This window comes from Nelumbo lutea, chromosome 3 (assembly GCF_056320005.1).
Source record: "Nelumbo lutea isolate HS-2025 chromosome 3, American lotus-T2T, whole genome shotgun sequence".
Taxonomy (NCBI): domain Eukaryota; kingdom Viridiplantae; phylum Streptophyta; class Magnoliopsida; order Proteales; family Nelumbonaceae; genus Nelumbo; species Nelumbo lutea.
Window position 1 is genome coordinate 52,842,154 of NC_142686.1, and position 22,522 is coordinate 52,864,675.

General features: G+C 36.3%; 1 protein-coding gene across 1 annotated transcript; it reads left to right on the top strand.

Moving 5' to 3' along the window:
* The first annotated feature begins 20,018 nt into the window (after positions 1 to 20,018).
* MYB14 (myb domain protein 14) lies at positions 20,019 to 22,265 on the top strand. The gene is made up of 3 exons (XM_088975424.1): positions 20,019 to 20,367; positions 20,675 to 20,804; positions 21,330 to 22,265. Exons 1-3 carry the CDS (start codon positions 20,235 to 20,237, stop codon positions 21,880 to 21,882), a joined length of 816 nt encoding a protein of 271 aa, XP_088831550.1. The 5' UTR covers positions 20,019 to 20,234; the 3' UTR covers positions 21,883 to 22,265.
* Positions 22,266 to 22,522: the final 257 nt, after the last annotated feature.

Sequence of the window (22,522 nt, forward strand, 5' to 3'; positions counted from 1 at the left end):
AGTTTGAAGTCTCTGGGCATGGGGACTGCCAGAAGTTTTGATGCGAGGGGGGAAGGAACTGAGAGAATTGGGACAGTTTTTACCTCGTCTGAGCTCGTTTATTCCTTGACTCTGAGCTCGGGTAGGACATGGGTAGCAGTTCGACGACTTCACCAACTCCTTCATTGAGCGGGCCTAGTATTGGCGCTGCTAGCTTCCGTGTTGTCGAGCTCGATGGGCCCGAAATGTTGGTTTGCTGCTAGGGCACTGAACCGGTTTTCCGTGAGTGGGAACTCAGGCTTGGAGCATCGAGGTGACTTTGTGGGCGAGGTTCCTGACCCACCTGCGAGTTGCAAGGCGGGGGTAATTTTTCTTTGCTTTCTGCTTGGGGATGAGGCCTGACTATTAGGGGGTTCTGGAGTTGGGAAGCTTCTCCTCGGTGAGGTCGTCCACCTTGAGGGGAGGCCTTAACCGGCTTCGAAATAGGGTGCTGGGGGGGAAGCAGTGATTGGTTTAGGGGTAGCTGAGGGAACTGCTGGTGATAATGGTGTTGGGAGAGGTGGTGTAGTACCTGATGTTGTTGGAGTTGGTACTACTGGAATTGTTGCATTTGGGATTGCATTGCCCGCATGCATTGCATTAGGTCATCCAGCTGGTTCTGGCGGGTCGCCAGTGGGACAATAGTTATTCAACGAAGGTTGTTTCAATAGGGAGTGGAAGAGGGGTGTTCAACGAAGGAAGGTTCAGGGGCGCCACTGCTTGTGGCACATTAAAACTGGGGATCCCATCCACTGAAAGAGGGATGGTGAACTGCCCAATGCACACCATGGGAACTTGGAGTTGCTCTCCGGTGGTGGTCGTTTCTGTGCCACATCCGGCATTGTTGGAGGAAGCCATGGGTGTTGGAGTTTTTTGGAAGAAGAGTAGGTAAGAGAGGTAAGAGAGATTTAGAGGGAGGCTTTTAGAAGCTTTCCCACAGACGGCGCCAATTGATGGAGCACAATCCGGCCGGTCTTAGCTGTCAACGATCTTGTCTCTGACTGGAGCAACAGGGAGCCTGAAACGGAGAAGATGAGGAAACTCTGGGGGGAACCCGGTGAGATAACTCTGAAGCTCAAGTTAGTATTCTCTCAAAGGCAAGATAAAGACCAGATGGCGCGAAGTTCACATACCTTGTTGTTGGGGATAGGGGCCCTTTTATAACCACTTCGCGCACTCACTCTGAGGCCTCTATTAGGTCGGGTATGATTATCTCTGTTTCTGCTAGTTCGGGTGTCATCCTTTCTGTTAGGACAGAACCGCCACTGCTCCTTGTCGGATCCGTCTCTGTAACTGGAGATGGCAGTGTCAGGTGGCAGTGGCAGGTGGTCGTTTGAAGTGCGGCCGTCAAGCGTCAGATCCCAAGCCAGTCAGGTGCGCCGCCCCTGGGCACGAACTTCCTCGGTGTCAGGCATGGTACGGTTTGTTCAGTTTGGCATCCTGGAGGTGAAGTGCTGGAGTGGTGGGCGAGGTGAAGTCTTGAGTTCGGAGGTATGTCCTGTATTGCCATGGTGCAAGCCAATTTGGTGAGGTGAGTCCCGAACTGCTATAAGGCAGGCCAGTTCGGTGAGATGTGTCCCGAACTGCTATAAGGCAGGCTAGTTCGGTGAGGTGTCCCGAACTGCTATAAGGCAGGCTAGTTCGGTGAGGTGTCCCAAACTGCTATAAGGCAGGCTAGTTCGGCGAGGTATGTTCCAATCTGTCATAGGGCAGGCCAGTTCGGGTCTGACTTGGGGCCCAAGGGAGAGTTCGGGTTCCCAGTAGTGAGTTCGAGCTGCTGGTAAGGAGTTCGAACCGTTGGTTCCTCCCTTTGGTGCTCGCGCCTTAGGCGTGTTGTTGTGCCGAGCTGTTGCCTTTGCCACATGTTGCGTGATTACGAGATTGAGCCAAATCTTCCTTCATCATCAAGTGTGGTCTGAGATACAATCTTTCAATAGTCTTGCAAGACTATCATCACTTTCTTTGATAGTTAAGAACTTAAGATTGTACAGAAATTTCAAAACAAATTAGAATTGTTATGCAAACTATCTTCACTTCTTGTAAGATTGTCTAAAAACATGCGTCTCTCTCTCTCTTTATGGCTGGATTCTGAGTTCTGAAAGCAATTAAAAACCCTGTGTACATTCATTGGGAAGATCTCCCCGTTTATGGGAGATAGTCCTGATGTGCAACTGGATTCTGTATTCTCTGAGTTTTTGCAATATGGCTTGTGTGTGTGCACTCCTCTCCTGTCCTAGAAATAAAATCTCCAAAAGCAATGTAAATATTAATTTCTTACTGAAAAAGTGAAAATAGTTACTCTAATTTGGATAAGCTCTCTTGTTCTTTATGTCGTCGTCTATCAACTTCATTACCTTGGGAATTGTGATCAAATGACTAGAATTGGAGTCTCTGGGAATTCCTTAAATCTCATGATGAACTCAAAACATTTATACATGCATTTGCCATTGAGCCATTCTACCTATGGATTATATTATATCTATTAATTTTCAAAAAGATGAAAAAAGTGTCTAATTGATCAGCAATTTTAAAGAGTAATGGTTTGTTTCGTATAGAAACTTTCCAAACACGGTATAATTAGTATAACCATTCTATGTGATCCACACAGTTCAAATTGAAAATAAGACGATGTGCAGCTGCAGAAATTGAACCAGAACGGTTATGATTGGGAAAGGTCTCAAGGGTGGGATGTTATTTCAAAATAATGCAAGAAAACAACAGAAGAGGTCGCTTTTGCATATCATCCAACTCGTAATGAGGCTGGAGAAGAGAACAAACCAGCTGATGTGTGAAATTGGTTATAATTATGGAAGAGATACAGACTGGTATAACTTCAGTCAACTTTCAAAAAGGCTTTTAATTGTATCACTACCACATGATATTTGTCTTTATAAAGCCAATTTCTGAGACTAAGACCTTTGATTGTTTATTTGGTTCTTTACTAATAAATATGTATGTGTGTTGTGTGATAATTTCTATCTTTACTAATAAAGCATGGTGTGCTAATGGATTTAAATTTATTTTTGTTTAATGCAACAAATATATAATATCAAAGAGTTGGGTTGGTCAAGGGCATCCCCATGGACCATTGACCACCAATTAGATGCCAAAATGGTTTTCTTTTCAAGTTAGTGTAATTTTTTATTATATTTTTTCATTAACAAAAAACTCATATTTATTACACTTATTTTAATAATTGTTGTCTCCCTATATTTTTAAAATTGTATTATTTAGTTATTACATCATGGGTTAACCCATTTGACCTAAAAGTTTGAACCATTGACTCACCACTTGAATAGGAAAATAGTTTCATTTTGGGTCAGTTGTAAATCTTGTATTTTGTTTCCATTATTTATAAAAATACTTCTTATTTATCATACTAATTTCTGTTTAAATTCACAAAATTTTTGTAATACTAGCAAATGTGTATGTGCTTTACGATTTTAGACAATGATGATAACAATAGTAATAATATGTGTTCAATTTTTTTCCACATTTTTTTTATATTTCTTATCACACTTATTTTTTTTAATACGATGAATATGTAATATTAGATATGTGCCCAAATGTTTTCTACCAAATTTATGTATTTTTCATAATTTATTTAATATTTTAATATTTTTTAGTTTTATTATATAATTATGACATCAAAGGGTGACAAATTTGACCCAAAGGTTGAATTGTTGACCTTCCACCAAATAGAAAAATAATTTTAATTTTTGGCTTGATTTTAAATTTTGTATTTCATTTCTATCATTAATAAAAGGGTAACTTATTTATCACACTTATTTTTCTTTGGTATAACTAATATAAAATATTAGAGATATGCTCAAATGTTTTCTATAATTTTTTTTATATTTTTTATAATTTTATAATTTTTGTATTTTTTAATTTTTATTATTTAATTGTAAATCAATTTTTAACACATTTGACCCAAAAGGTTGCTTTTTGACTCACTAAAAAACAAGAAAAAAATTCATTTTTGGGTTAGTTTTAATAAAAAACAAATAATTTTCATCACAAATATTTTTCTTTAATATTAATTAATAGAAAATATTATAGATGTGTCCAAATTTTTTTACAGGTTTTTTGTTTTTGTAATGTTTGCATTTATTTTTATTTAAATAAATTTCTTGTTTAACTATGACATAATGGGTTATTCCATTTGACCCACATGTTTGAATTTCTTATGGACCACCTAGATGGAAGAATAGTTCTATTCTTGGGTCAACTTAAATAAGGAGAAACATGATATTATTAAAAGTATTGAATTTAGATCTAATTAGAAGAATTTATTGATAAGAAAAATACCTTAAATATAGGATTTAATGTGAGAGAATGAGAATTAATACCTTAAGGTCCTTAATCATTAGATCTAATGAGAGGAAATTCAATGAGGTGAAAAGTAGTTGTCTAAATGCCCTTAAAATTAGATAGGGACCAAATTTAAAGATAGGGGTATTTTAGTCAAGAAGAAAACTTTCACACATTTGTACTTTTAATAGTAGTAGTATAGATTTATATTTTTATTATTTAGCTATGAGACCATTGGTTGACGACACAAATGGTTGAACTACTTACCTACCACCCAGACAAAAGGATGATTTATTTTTCATGTTGGCTTTGAACACGTCTATTATTAAAAATATTGGATATAGATTTGATAACTAGAATTTATTGGTGATAAAAAAATCAAATAAAGTATCTAAAGAGAGAGAATGGGAATTGGCACCTTAATGAGAGGGAATTGAATGAAGTAGAGACTAATGGGAATTGACACCCAATTCTTTAATGTATCTTAAATTTTTGACTTAATGGGAGGGAATGGGAGTTAATATCCTAAATATAGGGCTTAATAAGAAGGAATAGAATGAATTTAATTAGTTCAGATTACATTCTTTGCCTTCATAATAAAGAGGGACCAAATTCAAAAATAAAGGTATTTTAGTAAAAAACGTCTAGAGCCTATACCTCATTTACACTTTTAATAGTTGTATAGATAATAAAATAGTAAATAAATTGAAACTAATATTTTATTTTAATAAAAAAAACTAAAATCATTTGGTTTTAAAACAAATTGCCCCTTAAAAACAAAACTTTTGAGAAAATGCATGTTTCCTATCATTTGATTGACCTCTTTTAATCTTCTAAAAGTCCCAATTTGCCCTTTGAAAGATCAGACCTCTTTTTAAAGAATATAGCTTCTTTCCTGCCCTCTTTCTACAATGGCAACGCTCAAAGATCTTGCTCTCTCTTCTACAACTGCATACTACTTACCTATCATCTTGATGATGCCTTGCTAGAAGGAGAGATGGTGACATGGATTGCATTCCCATTCTCCACCTTACCATTAACAACTCCCATTTCTTCGTTTGAAACCCATCTATCTGACGTTCCCATTTTTATAGATTTTATTGATAAAGGATTATCCTAGTTCCCTTTGAAAAGCTTAATCAAGCTAGCCCAAGATATTTGAACAGTTTCTCACTGAACCCGATGCAAAGCTCAGGCAAACCAGCCCAAGATAAATACCTATATCAACACAAAATACCTAAATCCAATACAACATGATAAATACCTAAATCCAATCCAACACAAAATACCTAATCTTGAGATGATGAGTCATTGAGTCTAGGATTAACTTGTCTAGTATTTTTCAAGCTTCTCTTGAATTAACTCTTTTAATTGAATTTTTCTTGTTAGGCCCACTTGAGTTGAAAAAATCTACATCTGATTACTACATAGATGATTATTGACAACATTTTCCTGGAGAAGGATTGTATCCCATTTGTTGAATATAATTATTTGTTAACTAAGTAGCTTCTAGGTCATCATCTAAAGTGAGGATTCCATATTTATCTGGTTCTCTTTGAAAATTTGACTAATAGTGAAGGCTTAAAATGTCTTTTAGTTGATTCTTGTCAAATCTAATGGTTACAAGTATATTTAAGTCTGCTTTTAAAAAATTAAGGTAGGTTAAAGTCAATTTATGAAAGGTATATTTAAGTCTATTACACAAGCATATCATCATCATCATCATTATTATTATTATTATTATTGAACTTTTTGATATGATGTTTTGAGTGGGGTCCTATCAAATCATCTTTTATCATTTTAAAACATTTCAATCCCCTAACTCCCATTAAAATCCATATTGGTGCCCATAGATATGATACAATATGCCTGACACAAGAGTATCATATGGATACTTTTGAAACTTGGATGAAGATGAAGATGTTGGGATGATATGGCTATGATTTAGATGGAAGAAGAAATGTAAAACATAAATGATTGGAGGAGAGTTAGTAAATATTTTAAAAAATGAATAAAAAAATCTCATGATAATAGAGTAAAGAGTGTCCTTATTTAAGGTGAAGCAAACACCAAAACAAGAAATGTTTTTACTAGGAAAGTCAATCATAATGGAGATTGGCTTAAAGTTAAATTAAGTGCTCACATTAGATTGAGAACTGAATGGTTCGATGATCTTTTAATGGACTAAACCCTATGTATTTATAATAAAATAATCATGGTTGAGTTACAACAAAAGACTTAAGTGTTTAAGATAAAATACAACACTAAGAGATAAGAGATATAGTAGGATTAGGAGATAGATATGGATGGAGAAGAATTAGGAGATTGAAACAGATCTCATCTAAAATGCTTTAATACACCCTATCAAGTGAAATGTCCGGAAAGGACATGAAGCTTGGATTGAAGAGAAGCAAAACGAGCACTGCTGACTAGTTTGGTGAGGAGATCTGTAACTTGGTCAACGGAAGAGATAAACTGGATTGAGAGAGAGTGTCTAAGAACAAGATTAGGTAAGAAATGAAAATCAACATTGTATCATGTACGAGCATGAAAAATAGGATTTGCTACGAGGTACATCATCCCAATGTTATCACACCAAATAATAGGTACATGAGAAAGAGATTGAGCCAAGTCATGCAATATAGAACGAACCCAAAGGAGCTCGGTGTTAGCATTGGCACATGCCCGTAACTCAAATTCTATGCTAAAACGTGTGATGGTAAGTTGCTTTTTAGAGCTCTAAGCAATCAAGTTGCACACCAAGTAGAGAACATAACCCCTAGTAGACCACCTATCATCAAGGCAACCTGCCCAATCAACGCCAGAGAAGGCCTAGAGAGTAAGAGGATCCAAAGTGGAGTAAAAGTGTAAACCATGATCAGTAGTGGTATGTTTGAGATACCGTAATATCCTCTTGACGACAGCCCAGTGTTCTTTGGTCGGAGAGTGAAAACATTGACATACTTTATTTATAGAGAAAGAGGTGTCTAGCCATGTAATGTTGATGTATTGGAGTGCACCAATAATGCTCCGATATTTAGACGGATTCGAGAGAGAGTCTCCATTGGACCTAGATAGCTTAGAGTTGACGACCATGGGAGAAGTTAGGGGTTTAGTTTCAGCCATATTAGCACACTTCAAGATACATAATATATACCTTTGTTGTGTAAGAACACTACCATGGGGCTGTGTCATGATTTCCATGCCTAGAAAATAGTGAGTTGAACAGAGGTCCTTTAAGGAAAAGAATCGACTTAAAGTGGAGAGATGAGAGCTGAGTCGAGAGTACCATGCTCGAGTCGAGTCCTCAAAACCTTTAGGTTGCTGTACATAAATTTCCTCAGATACATAGCCATTGAGAAAAGCATTATTAAAGTCCAATTGTTGGAGAGGCCAACCAAGAGTAGTGGCAAGAGCTAGAATGGTTCGAATGGTGACTGGTTTAACCACTGGCTAAAAGTATTTGTGAAATCCACCACCAAAACTTGATTGAAACCTTGAGTGACTAGACGGGCCTTGCAACAATCAATAGAACCATCAACTCTTTGTTTCAGCTTGTAAATTCACTTGGTGTCGACAGCATGTATATGTGGTTGCTATGGAACCAAAGTCCATATCCCATTAGAAAAAAGAGCATTGAATTCTTGATACATACCCTCTTGCCAATAGGGTTCTCTATAGGCTTTTGAAAAACAACTTGGTTTTGTTAAGTCATCATAGAGTGTAGCCAATAGTGCTCTTGGAATTGGGTACTGAATAGTTCTGTGAGAATCGGGTAGTATGGAGCTAGTCAAAGAACGAGTGAGCATAGTATGTGTGTGAGTGGGGGGTGATGGAACTAGTTGTGTGGCATCAAGTAACTCTTCCAGTAGCTGAGTACCTTGTGGAGGATTTGGAGAGGATGAAGCAGAAGCACCATCATTGGAAGTAGATGCAGTGGATAAAGCCAGAGATGCAAACTATGGAGGATCTATAGACACCTCTGAGTAAGGAACCAATGGAGAGAGAACCGGTGGTACATTAATGATAACACCAGTACGGTCAATTGGTGTCGATGAAGGTGGAGTAGCAACATCCGAAAAATAGCTCTCATCAAATACTACATGGCACATGATATAGAGCCGACCAAAAGGAGGGTGAAAACATTTGTACCCTTTGTGAGAATCATTATAGCCTACAAATATGCATTAAAGTGATATGAAGGAGAACTTGTTGCGATTGTATGGCCTGGGGAGTGGGTAACAAGCATAGCCAAATGGACAAAGCAGATTGTAATCAGGTGTTGTGTCAAATAACTTTGCAAACAGAGACTTTCCTTGCAAGGTAGTTGTAGGAATTCGATTGGTTAAATAAGTGTCGTAGAAACTGCATCATTCCAAAAACTAAAGGGGAGAGTTGAGAAAGCCAGTAGAAACAAGGTAGACTCGATGATGTGGCGGTGTTTTCGTTTAGTTGCACCATTTTGATCATGAGTGTTAGGGCAAACAAGACGATGTGTGATACCATGTTCGGCCAGAAAGGTAACACATGTCTGTATTCTCCTCCCCAATATGATTGTAGGCATTTAGTTTTTTTTCTCAAAAAACACTTTAACATGCCTCTTAAATTTAATAAAAATGTTAAATACATCCGATTTATTGAGCATCAAGAATAATCAAGTAAATCTACTATAATAATAAAAAAAAGTACATAATATATGTAACCTCCATTTGACTCGATAGGGGCAAGGCCCGAAACATCTGAATAAATAAAATCTAATGGATCACTGGACTAACTATAGGAAGAAGAAAGATGCAACCTACGACTCTTTCCTAATTAACATGCCTCACAAATAGGGGGAACACTGCTAGCAAAAAATAGACCTATTCATGGGCCGGGCTTCGGGCCTGACTTACACTATGCCATGCTCGAGCTTTGGGATGGGCCCTAATCAAATTTTGGCAAAAGCCAAGCTCGAGCCTGGTCCATGAACATGTCTAGTAGAAAACGGAAGCCCGAACTTAGATATCACTTGCCTCACCACTCAAAGAGCGGGGTGTCCCAATAATTGAGACCATGAAGTGTAGTATGTTCGCTTACGAAAGCAATTGGAGAAATATTATTGATGCAGAAGTTACCTAGGAAGCAATAAATCCCATCTCTATTGGATCCTTGCAGTATTGATCTCTTTGTATAATCCTTCAAGACAATATAATCATGATGAAATTCTAAATAGAGATCATTATTGCAAGTAAATTTACTAAAAAATAACAAATTCTTCGATATATGAGGCATATGCATCAAATCATTCAACTGAAATGAATGAGAATCATGAGATAAAATAAAGGAACCAATATGAGATATCTTCAAACCTGCCCTGTTGCCAACCTTCTCCTGATTGGACCCACCATAATCTGATCAATTTTGCAAGTTATTGACATCACACATCAGCCATCATGTGATGCGTGGCTCTAGAATCGGGATACCATGTGAGATCAAAATTACAGGAGAGACCTCCATGAAAGGCTACTGGTTCAGATTCATCAACTTGTAGATTAGTGTAATTAAGATCATACTGTTATCAACATTTAAATGCCCCATGACCAGGGGTGTTGCATAGCTGACAGGTGATGGTAGAACAACCACGACCTTGGTCTCCATTACTGTTGAACCGTCTATTTAAGCCACCACATCCATGACCATGATTCTATTGCTGTGGTGACTGGTTTTTGCCTTTGAAAGAAGATAGATTTGCAAAAGGTGAACCATCCAGTGTGTGAAGATGATGTTGTAGCCATGCTTCATGACCAAGTAAAATACCCAAGACAACATCAATTCCAAGTTGCTTCATATCAAATCAGTTGGTAATGTTTGTAACCACCGATTCATATTCTAGACCTAGTCCATCTAGAACAAAGAGTATGAGTTCTGTAATGCTAACAGGGTCGGCAATAGCGAATAAATTATCAGATAAACACTTAGCTCTATTAATATATTCAGCGATTGATAAGGTTCCTTTCTTTAGACTCTGCAACTGCTACCTCATGAGATGACCAACGTCCTACTACTTCAGAGAAGATCCCTTCTGTGAGAGTAGAAACAATCCAGCTGAGGACCAATTGGCCCTGTTGAAACCATTTAGCAAAGGCAGGGTTCGGCATTTTGTTGTTGGGATCATTGGGATCAGTGGCTTCCTTTTGAGGTGCTTTGGTGGTACCATCGACATTGCCCTTGACTTTGTGGGTCTAGAATAATGGAAGCAGTTGTGTCTTCCAAAACTGATAATTATCTCCACTCGGTTTGATAAGGAGATTGTGAGTAGTGGTGATCGAAGAAGAAATCATACCACCAGATGAGGATGTATTGGACTAGGAATTCTGGACTGAATTGTGAGAGTTTTGGACTAAAGCTGTATGGCTGCGTGTTGGAGGCCATGGTATCTGGCTCTGATACCAAGTTAAATTAAGTGCTCATAGTAGATTGAGAACTGAATGGTTCCATGGTCTCTTGATGAACCGAACGTTATGTATTTATAATAAAATAATCATGGTTGAGCTACAACAAAACAGAAGTGTTTAAGATAAAATACAACACTAAAAGATAAAGAGATAAGAGTTAGAATAAGATTAGGAGACAGAGACGGGAAGTCGGAGAAGAATTAGGAGATTGAAACAGATCTCATCAGAACTGCGCTCTAATACTTAACAAGTAAGCTACGTCAATTGAAACTGATGATCAAAAATAAAAACGGAAAATGGTGCTTGGAAATCAATCAGAAGCAGTACTGCAGTGCAGAGATCATCTAGGATGCTCTATTCTTCTTGAGAGTCTTTTTCACAATCCGGCATATAAGCTAAAGTCATTTTCTTTGTACAATTTCTTTTCAAAGGTGAAGTTACATCCGCTTAAGCTATTTTCATGATTATTATTAATAAGGTTTCTCTTCTTTTGGTTTCACAAAAGTTAAAAGAACATGTTTTTGTGTATTTATTTGTATTTATGATATAGCAGTTTAAGAAATAAATGAAAACAAAAACGTTCATGTTATAAACCATTCCAAATTTACACTTTGCATTTGTACTTCTTTGAAATTGAGCCTAAATTATACATTTCGTTTCTCAGAAAAAAAAAATCAAATTGTTTTAAAACCAGACAAATTCTAACACTTTCTTTTATCTTTTAATTTATCTTTATATTGAGAAAGGCGTGAGCTATCAAACAGGAACTACGACCATCTTTTCGTAGAAACGATCGATAAACAGTCCGGATTAAGTGATGCACCATTCAAAGAGCGAGGGATGTCGACATTGTTAATTTTGTTTTTTGTGCTAAGTAGAAGGTACCTTTGCCCTTCTCCACACGCACACAAACAGTCAAACCGAAGTCTCATATAATTTCAATTAATTAATTTAAATTTATTAGTAACTATTCACTCACTCTCACGTGCACATTATTAATATAAGATATATATATATATATATATATATATATATATATATATATATACTGTCAAAATTGGGAAAAAATAGAGTTGAATACAAAAAACGTGGGAATAAAAGTCAAGCACAAAATAATGAGTCAGGCTTTCTCTGGTCATCATTCTTTAATATCAATACTATTTGACTCTCTGAAAAAAAAAAAATTAAAAGCTGAACTGAAAAGGCCTTTGAGAGCAGCTGCATCTGTATGCGATGGAAGGGTTGTGATGGAGACAAAAATGGAGCCTCCATGGATACGAAGCAGACTGCTTGTCCAACACTTGTGTGGTCATGCCGACATATGCATGCACCAAAGATATGTGTGGACCTTTTACCAGCAGATGTCTTATCATTTGTTCTTGGATAATGAATGTTGAAAATTGGGTTCAAATTCAAAATGGGTTCCTTCTTTTTCTTTTTTTCACTGCGTTCATTATGAAGAGGGCTCACAAGCATCGCCATTGTTGAATTTTTTTGGGTATAGAATCACCTTTATTGAATTAAATCAACCAAAGAATTGATGTGTTTAGTAACAATTTAATCACACAGAACTTATGTTATTCATTGGAGAAATACTTCAGTAGTTTGGTCTAGAATGGGTTCCATTTCGGTCCAGGACAAAGCAACCGGCCAAATACGACAGCATTCCACTTCTAGGAACAAGCTTGTGGCAGTGGGAGACACACACACAAGAGCCAATGTTTGTATCACAACTTATCTATTAGATGAGGATGCAGAAATCATGACTCAAAGTATCATATGCATGAAATTAAAATGCAAAAAAGTTTCATTTTGCACGTTATATGTAATTATATATATAAAAAATTTAAAGCATGTTAAGAGGGGTTCTGAAGTTTAAAGATAGAGATCATGGTTTTCAAAATCAGACCGAAAAAATTGGGAACCAATCAGGTGATCAGTTTTGGTTTTCTCTAAAACCGGATTTTTATCAAAAAATGTTGATTTGGTCAATAAATCGTTGATTCAGGCGGTTAAACTATTCGAACCGTTCCACGATTTTGACCAATTTTCAATTTTTTTGTCAGAACAGACTATTCGTTTGATTTGAAGTCAGACTGTTCGACCCAGGAACTAGACCCCTGACCGGTTTGTTGTCTGGATCAGTTTTAAAAACCTTGATAGAGACACCCTCAACTGTCTGCAAACAGTGTTTCAGTGGATTCAAAAACCAATACATAGGATACACAGGGATATGTTGCAATATTTTTGAACCTTAATAGAAAGAAACCATTGCAGTGCTTTATGAATGATGAATTTCACCTTTTTCATCTTAAAAAAAAAAAGAAAGTGTATTTCTATATCTGTATCAGAGAAGTTGTATTGTAAATTAGGTTGAAAGTTCACTTTGCAAAATTTAAAAATGACTTAACTAGGTTTATCAATTTTATCAATTGATAGAAAAAGAAATTGTATTTGTCACTTTTAGGTGATGAACTTATGCTTTGAAGTTCAAATGTAAACTTAAATGAATTGTCCCATTCGACCTGGTTTCCAAACATGCCTTGTAACCATTTAGCTTTGTTTAATCATATTGTCATGCTATCAGAAATGACTTGATTAAGACCCAGAAGCATTTCTTAGAGCAGGTGCACTAGTGAAAAACCCAAGAGAAAATTAGAATCGGCTTAAAGCTTGAGAATGACAAATCCAATATGGAGTCGTGTTGAATTAGGATTGGTTCGCAGGCTAAATATATATAAGGTTGAGGTTTTAACAGGCTAGGGTTGACTTCAACCCATCTTGCAGAGAGTTTATTATATGTGGCAAATCTACCAATCAATCAATCCCTCTTTTCTATGCAAGTGTCCCCACCTTATATTAATGAAACAAGTTTCAGCCCAAAATGACTGCTGTGTGTTCAAAACTAACCAACTCTCTTTTTAGGAGTTTAGATCTGCTGCTCACATATACAGCTATAAATGTATCAGGTCTATCTGATGGAACCAAATCGACCAAATTGATTATGTTGGTTATATAAGATGATTTTGGTTAAATGAACTTTAACAGTTTACTATTTACAATCTTCTTTTTTATTAAAGTTATATTATCAAAAATAAAGTTTCAAGCAGTAGCGGAGTTCGAAATTTTATCATGCGAGATCAAATCAGTCTTTCATAAAATTGCCTCCCACAACATTTCACAGCATATTCCTGTCATATATTGGGAATATCTCCTAATAATAATATCAGAAATGATGATGTTATCATCAAGAGATATTCCCAATATAGAGAAAGGATGTGCTATGGGATGTTGTGGGGGGCTGATTTGAAGTCGTAGAGTGCAAAACCTTATATTTTCTATTATTTTGAATATATCTGCACTGTACATTTTTGTATTTATATTCTTTCCAAACTGAGCCTAAGGGAGCCAAGTTATATAAGTAGTTATAATGAGCGTTCTCATTATAACCGGTTATAATGAGAGTAAATTTTTAAAAATCCATATGGTGAGTGTTCTCATATTTTCAAGTGATTTCCAATTAAAAAAGACCAGAAGGTTAGGGGATGTGTTCAAATGGCATGCCAATAAAATAGAGGACAGTTTTATCATAAAAAAACATTCGTCCAAAGTGTATCCTATACAAAGGATAGTAATTGTAAGTTTTAACTAACATTTTAAAAAAAATGGGATGGGTGGGGTGGGGGTGGGGGTGGGTGGGGGGGGACCCATCTTATAACGTGGCTCTGCCACTAGTTTCAAATTGCTAAGTAATTATAAACTAGCAGAGGAGCCCTGTTTTGCAGGGCAACATTGTTATTTGCTATATTAAAAAAGATAATGGTTTTTAATAAGGAACTTGCAATTATAAGTATCTAAGTCTTGAAACTCACATAAAGACTTAAAAGAGATTATCATGTGTTGGTTTTTTCAATATGTTTCAGCAAAGCATCTCATATAAAAGAATTAATACGATCATACAGTGATAATTCTAAGTTTTACTTCATAGTTGTCCTATGTTTTACATCGAGAACTCTCAGTTGACCCGGACAGTAGGACCTTTCGACTCGAGAACTATCCAGGTAATCAGTTCTGTTTTACCCCAAACCCAGTTTCTGGCAAAAAATTGTTGAATCAGTCAATGACCCATTGACTCGGGCAGTCAACCCATTCAATGGTTTTTGGCCATTTTTATTTTTTAATTATTTTTTAATTTTTTAATTTTTGTTGTTAGAACGGACCATCAATTCGAACCGGATGGTCGAACCGTCAACTTGGAAATCGATGACCAGAACGGTTCCATTTCTGGGACATTTTTTCTAGATGTCAATAATTAGATGAAATAGCTTTGTAGTCATAGTCATGGGCAGGGTAGACATTGCAAGGGATTCCAAAACCTTGAAAGATGAATCCAAAGTGACCTTAAACACAAAAAAATTTGGCAATAAATCCACCAAACTGGAAAACCAAAAGAAAAAAAAATCAAAACATTGAGTTCAAAGTTCTGCTTTGAAACGGAGCTAAACATACATGCAATCAAAGAAAGAGATAAAGCAAATTGTCTTGTAAGAAAAAAAGAAAAAAAAAACATTGCAAAAGAAAACCCAAAGAAAAAACAAAAGGGAAGAAATAAATTGGTGGTAAACCCTAGACTATTTTGGAGGATCTTGAAGAAGAAGACCAAATACAAAAAAGAAAAAACAAAAACAAAAACAAAAGCAGAAAATGAAAAAAAAAGGAACATATCGCACACGCTCGAATAAAGCCAACAGTAGAAGAAACCTTTGAATAGTGAAAATCCAAAAGAACAAAAAACCATGGTTTTCAAACCATTGTTGGCCTAGATGGACGGACATTTCGGCCGGGGAACCGTCCAAGCAACTGGTTCCATTTTACTCCAATCCCAGTCCTTGGCCAAAAATCGTTGAATCAATCAACAACCCATTAACTCGGGCAGTCAAATTGTCTACCCGTTGACCCATTCAATGGTTTCTAACCATTTTTTTTATTTTTTAATTGGGAACCGTTCAGGCAACCGGTTCCGTTTTATCCCAATCCTAGTCCCTAGACAAAAACCATTGAATCGGTCAATGACCTATTGACCCAGGCAGTCAAACCGTCAACCCGTTGACTCGTTCAATGGTTTTTGGCCATTATTTTTATTTATTTTTTAATTTTTGTTGTCAGAACGGGCCATTCATTCGAACCGGATAGTCGAATCGTCAACTCAAAAATCGGTGGCCAGAATGGTTCTATTTTTGGGTCGTATGAGTCACACGCTCGAATGACATAACACGTATGATACTGCTTAATCGACCTCATACACTCAATTTTTGCCGGTAATTTTTGTTGTCAAAACAGGCCGTCCATCGAACCGGACGGTCAAACCACCATTTTTTTTTAATTTTTTTAATTGGTAACCGTCTAGGAAATCGATTCTATTTTACCCCAATCCTGGTCCCTGGCCAAAAACTATTGAATTAGTTAAAGACCCATTGACCTGAGCGATCAAACCGTCAACCCTTTCAATGTTTTTTGGCCGTTTTTATTTTTTTAATTTTTGTTGTCAGAACGGTTCATCTGTCCATTCAAACCAGATGGTCGAACTGTCGACCCAAAAATCAGTGGCCAGAACGGTTCCGTTTTTGGGTCGTATGAGTCACGCACTCGAATGACATAACACGTATGATACTGCTTAATGGACCTCACACACTCAATTTTTTTCCCTGTAATTTTTGTTGTTAAAATGGGTCGTCTGTTCAAACTGGATAGTCGAACTGTCAACCCAAAAACTGATGGCTAGAACGATTTCATAATTTTTTGCTTGTAAATTTTGTTGTTAGAATGGGCCATTCGTTCTAACTAGATGGTTGAACCATCGAATCTAGTTACCTCAATTATATATAAAAGATGTCAAATATAGTCAAGTTTATTCACATCAAATCCAGTTACCTCAATTAATTGATTTGGTTATGGGTCTATTTTATATAGTTAAGATCATTTAAGACTAGTTCACCCTAATTCAAACTGACCACAACATTAGGGTCATTTATGAGCTGTTCGAGTTGAGCTCGAGCCTAATATATAGGCTCATTTGCTAATCAAGCCAAGCTCGAGCCCAAACAAGCTTAGCTCATGATGCTCATGAGCTTAGTCGAGCTTATATATATATATATTAGCTCATGAGGCTCGTAAGCTTAGTCGAGCTTATATATATATATATATATATATATATATATATTGTACAATAATAATAAATATAAAAAATATATGTAATAAAAAATATTATATATATAATATTTTTATTTTTTATATATAATAATAACTATTTTTAATAATTCTTAATTTTTTATATGACAAATAAAAAATAATTTTTATATGTATATTTTTTTAATAAAATGTTTGGCTCACAATTGAGCTCAAGTAGAGCCGAGCTCGAGCTTTCAAGCTTTTGACTCAAGCCGAATTCGAGCTCAAGTCTCTAGCTTGAACCTGATGTTTTAGTGGAGAGCCGAGCTTGAATAGTGAAATATTTGGCTCGCCTCGACTCAAATCCACCCTTACACAACACATTGTTGGCCATGCTCACCCAGCTAGGGGTGTCAACGGTATTTGAAAATCTGATTTTGAATTCGAGATTCAACATAATCAATTTGAATTTGGATAATTCAAATATTTAATCAATCAAATTTGGATATCCTCTTCAATTGAATAGTTAATCGGATTCAAATTGGATATGATATGATTTGATTCGATAAATGTCCAAATTTGACTAATTATTTAAGTCTTATATATAATATATAAAATATTTAAATGTTTTTTATAATATATATAATAATTAAATTATATAAATAATTTATATATTTATATACTTTATATAAATAAAATATTTATTTTATAGATTTATTAATTACTTAAAATAATTAATTAGTTCAATTCAAATCGAATGAAATATTTGAATATTTAATCGAATTTGAATTCCAATATTAATTTTCAATATCCATCGTATATCAAATATTTTAATTGGATTCAAATTTGGATATTACTTGATCCAACTCAAATTCGATCCATTTACACCCCTACACCCAGTTGTAGGCCGGGAATATCAGTGATGTAAAATATACTGATGTTCATGATAATGTACAGTTGGATGGATGCGGCCAGCAATGTATTGTGATTAGCAGATTGAACTCATAGTTGCACACTCATGGTTTCAAAACCGGATTGAATCGGATGGTAGGACTGGAAAAAACCGGGAACCGGTCAGGTAACTAGTTCCGTTTTTCCCAAAAATCGGATTCCCCCCCAAAATCGTTGATTTTGGTCAATGAACCGCTGAACCGGGTGATTAACCGTTTGAATAATTTTGACTGTTTTTTGTTTCTTTTATTTTTTGTCAGAACGGGCTGAGCATTCGGTTCGAACGATCGGACCATTCAACTCGGTAACCGGACCCCTGACTGGTTCGGTCACCGGGTCGGTTTTAAAAGCCATGTGCACACTACCCACAAAACAACAAGACACTAGCTGCACATGCACAAGCATGGATATGCGCTTCGTCGCGACCATAAAAATAGAAAAATCTGGCTCAGTCATTTGTTCTGAACTTTCAACAGAGAGAATAAAGAAGGTCTCGACTTTCGACCATGGCAAGCTTCAGACGTAATTTCAAAACGCGGCGATCTGGGACTGAATCTACAGTCTAGGTATACCCAGTAAGCTGGCTATATACAACAGGGATCAAGCTAATTCTGATTATTCAAAGACACCAAATTTGACTAATAATTTCTACTAATTAAGTACGTTCTTAACAAAAGTTGCAAAGAATTCATAAACATATAAGGGATTTTTCTTATTATTATTTGTTCATTTTTTTCAGTATTTCATACTGACCGCTTCATATCTGAAAAATTAAAGTTTAACTGGTTCGCAATGGCTCATCCCAAAAAAGGTATAGACGCATCACCAAACCCTACAACCTTCATTGGTTGAATCATTCAATTCTTTTCCTTCAGTCAAAAGCTTTAACTAGTCCTGATCGTTTAGACATCTATTTGCATTGCCTCCATTAAGGTCAACTGTGACATTGCAATCCAACCTTCTTCACTTTAATATATGTTCACTTGAACTGTTCAATGGATTCAAACTGGAATTAATACTTTACCTTTCTGCATATAATTGAATTTGTCGTTCCAATTAATCTTATCTTCTTAGCTTTTTTACCTGCCTACTGAGCTCAGAGCATTACGCCATAGCTGGGTTCTAACCTGTAACTGGTAGTTGCATGAGAGATTAAATATTGATGAAAACTAAATGATTATTAATTGGTTTTAGCCAAAATTTTCAAGTGTTCCCAAGTAACAAATCCAAAGGAGATCAAGTAGTAGTGTCTTGTTTGTCATTTTCCCTTTCTTTATAAGGCAAGAAGCAGGTGATGATGCTGAAGTGAAACCCAATTAGAACAAATAGTAATTAATGGAAACTAGTAAGTAGTCTTAATAGACGGAGATCCTTCCCTTCTCAATCCTTCAGGCTAAAAATACAATTACAGGTTGCCAAATCATTTTCAAATTAAGACGTTTATTGCATGAGTGGATATAGAGTGTGCCACATCTACGTCTCTGTCAATAATATAGAACAGCTAGGTGGCAAACTATAGAATAAGATTGTTTGACCAAAGTTGTTATTTTTTATTTTTTATTTTTTTTTTCATTTTCATAGAGCCAAAGTCAGTTGGGTTTGACGATCACAATACTATAAATCATTATTGCTCTGACTTGATCAAAGTAGTGCAACAATATGCTTGGCTTATATCTTTTTTTTTTTTTCTCTTCATAAGCGTCTTTCTTTGACCCTCTCCCCCCTTCTCTTTCCTAGCTATGGAGACAATTTTATATGTATGAAAGTGAACTCTTTTCCTTTGCTTTTTCGTTTTCCTATTCTCATCTCTCATCTCATCTCTCTCTCTCTCTCTTTCATCTATCTATATCATTCTCTCACTCCCTGCCCAGCGCCATCTCAGAATGCTTGAATTTAAACCACCCGAAAGTTTTCATGTGAACGTAGGAAAGATGTGACCTATATATCATCGCTAGCTAATCTTTCATTTGTTTTTTACCCAAAAAAACCCTAAATTTGTTATCCCTTAGGTGAGGAAGGGGCCCTCATCTTCGTTGTTTTCTGTCAAAGCTGAAAAAAAGATGGTTAAAGAAAAATTGATCTCTAATGCCCCATACTTATTTTATAAACAATTATTGAATAAAGTGATGAGGGACCCCCATTTCGTAGAACTTGCGACCTTGCCTCTTTGAAATGGCAAGCTGCTCCTGGACCTTGCACGTTTTGGTTTTAGGGTCTGGTAGTATAAATACACTCGTGGGCTTCAAGACTTCTGAGCTCTCTGAGGCCTCATTGAGAGAGAGAGAGAGAAAGACAGGTAGATAAGAACCACAAGAGGTTAAAGGGTGTCTCAGTCTGAGATCAAAGATGGTGAGGGCTCCTTGCTGTGAGAAGATGGGATTGAAGAAGGGGCCTTGGACTCCTGAAGAAGATAGGATTCTCATCAATTATATTCAACAGTATGGACATGGAAACTGGAGGGCGCTTCCCAAACAAGCTGGTAATTGCAAGTTCCTTACTGGGTGCCTTTAATTTTCTATTCTTTCCCTCCGATCGAACACCATGAAATGGAAAGTAGGGAAGCAGTTGTATAGAATAGTCGAACCAATAAAATGCTTAATTTTGGTTATGTGAATGAGGAATTCATGAAACAATTGGGTTTTCTCTGTTATCAATTGTTATTGGGCCTCTGGTTCATTTTTCATAGATTTTAGAATTCAGAGAAAAAAAGTTTTTTTTTCCTTTCATCATTTTTTTGGAGAAGAAAATCGTTTTTTATTTAATTCTCCTTTTTTTTCTTCCTCCAGGTCTGTTAAGGTGTGGGAAAAGTTGCAGACTTCGATGGACAAATTACTTGCGACCGGACATAAAGCGAGGAAACTTCAGCAAAGAGGAAGAGGAAACTATCATTGAGCTTCATGAAAAGCTTGGTAACAGGTGTGTATTCATTGATCAGATTCCTTCAAATTGATTTCTTATATCTCTGAACATTAATTAGACATGAAACATACCATGGAGTGATCACAATTTACAATTTGGACGACCATGAGAGAGAGAGAGAGAGAGAGGAAAAAAACTGGGTTGTCGATATCAAGAAACTTTACATATTTTGAAGCCTAGAACAACCCCGAAAGAAAAGATTAAATTGTCAATACCAAGAAACCTCTCTCTCTCTCTCAAGTGCAGTAAGTTTTATAAAACAAGTTGGAGTAGGAAGATTCTCTAATGTTTGTAATTAGTATTGTAACTATTGATGATAACCACATGCATACGTCCAAACATGCATGTGCTATTGTTCTTTCTACTCATTTCACAGAGAGAGAGAGAGAGAGAGAGAGGTATTGTTACCTGAACTAATAAAGAACAAACACGGTTTATTGTAGTTATTACAGTAATATCAAACAAGATTCTTCCTTAAACTAGTACAAATTTCTTATATAATCTTCTTTATTTAATCTTCAGGTGGTCAACAATCGCAGCAAGATTACCGGGAAGAACAGACAATGAAATAAAAAATGTCTGGCACACCCACCTAAAGAAGAGGCTCAAACAATATCAACCCGCCCTGAACACCAAGCGGCAGTCCACTGAAATATCTGAATTTGATACCAGCAAATTGGAAGAATCATATCTCGTGAACTTTCCAACAAATCCAAGATTCGAGTGCCCGATCTGTCCGCCGGTATCCCCACAACAATCCTCCAGTGACATCTCTTCGGTTACAGAATCTTCGGTTGTCACGGGCGAGAACCAGAACACGGGCATCAAGGAAGAAAACGTCGACTCTTGCTCTTGGGAAACTATCCCTGAAATCGACGAAAGCTTCTGGTTTGAAGCATTGTCAGCAGACAATTCCGGCACGTCCGATGATTATCCGGCAACAATAACCGACCAACAATTACAATTCCCATCAGAACCCGTCTATGCTTACGGTTGGAACATGGACGACGGCATGGATTTTTGGTATAACCTCTTCATAAAAGCAGGAGAGCTACCGGAGTTTCCAGAATTCTGATCACACAGTTTTTGTAGGTCTTGGTATCCGGTATCTGACCATTAGCAAGCAAAGAGTAAAGGAGTTTCACGGGGACAATTCTGTTCAAAGGCTCGACTCCTTGACGAAAACAGAGTTTGGTCGTCCAGGAAACGAAAAGGCATTCAAGGCCCAATAAGGGGGAAAAGGAAAAATTGACTTTGGAAACTTGTGTATAGATTGCATACATAAAAATAAACTAACATATTGATTGCTTTGCTTCTCTGTAACCCTAAAAAACAAAGCATCCCTTCAAATCTCCATTACCTAAATTCATGTTAGCTTCTGTTTTTGAGTAAATAAATTAATTTTGCTGTTAGACCCAAAGCTCTAGACATATCAATAATGGAAAGTGTTTCTTCTAATCTTCTTTTTCTTTATCATTCTTTGAACTTGAACCCAATCTACTCAATTCAATTTGACCTACTTTGTCGCTTATGACTTGCTCAGAAGGCTTCCAGGCTCTAGGATCCCTAACATTACATGGTCATGTATGCAGCATTGAATGTTTTTTTTTCTTTTTTTCTTTTTTTTTTTTGGGGGGGGTGGGGGGGTGGGGGGGAGGGTATGAACATGGAATGCATTCACTGCTTGAAATATAAAGCTTTATTTAGATTAAAAA

Coding starts and splice junctions, on each gene's coding strand:
- MYB14 (XM_088975424.1), top strand. CDS start 20,235: ATGGTGAGGGCTCCTTGCTGTGAGAAGATGGGATTGAAGAAGGGGCCT. Junction 20,368..20,674: donor GGCGCTTCCCAAACAAGCTG/GTAATTGCAAGT, acceptor TTCTTCCTCCAG/GTCTGTTAAGGTGTGGGAAA. Junction 20,805..21,329: donor CATGAAAAGCTTGGTAACAG/GTGTGTATTCAT, acceptor TTTAATCTTCAG/GTGGTCAACAATCGCAGCAA.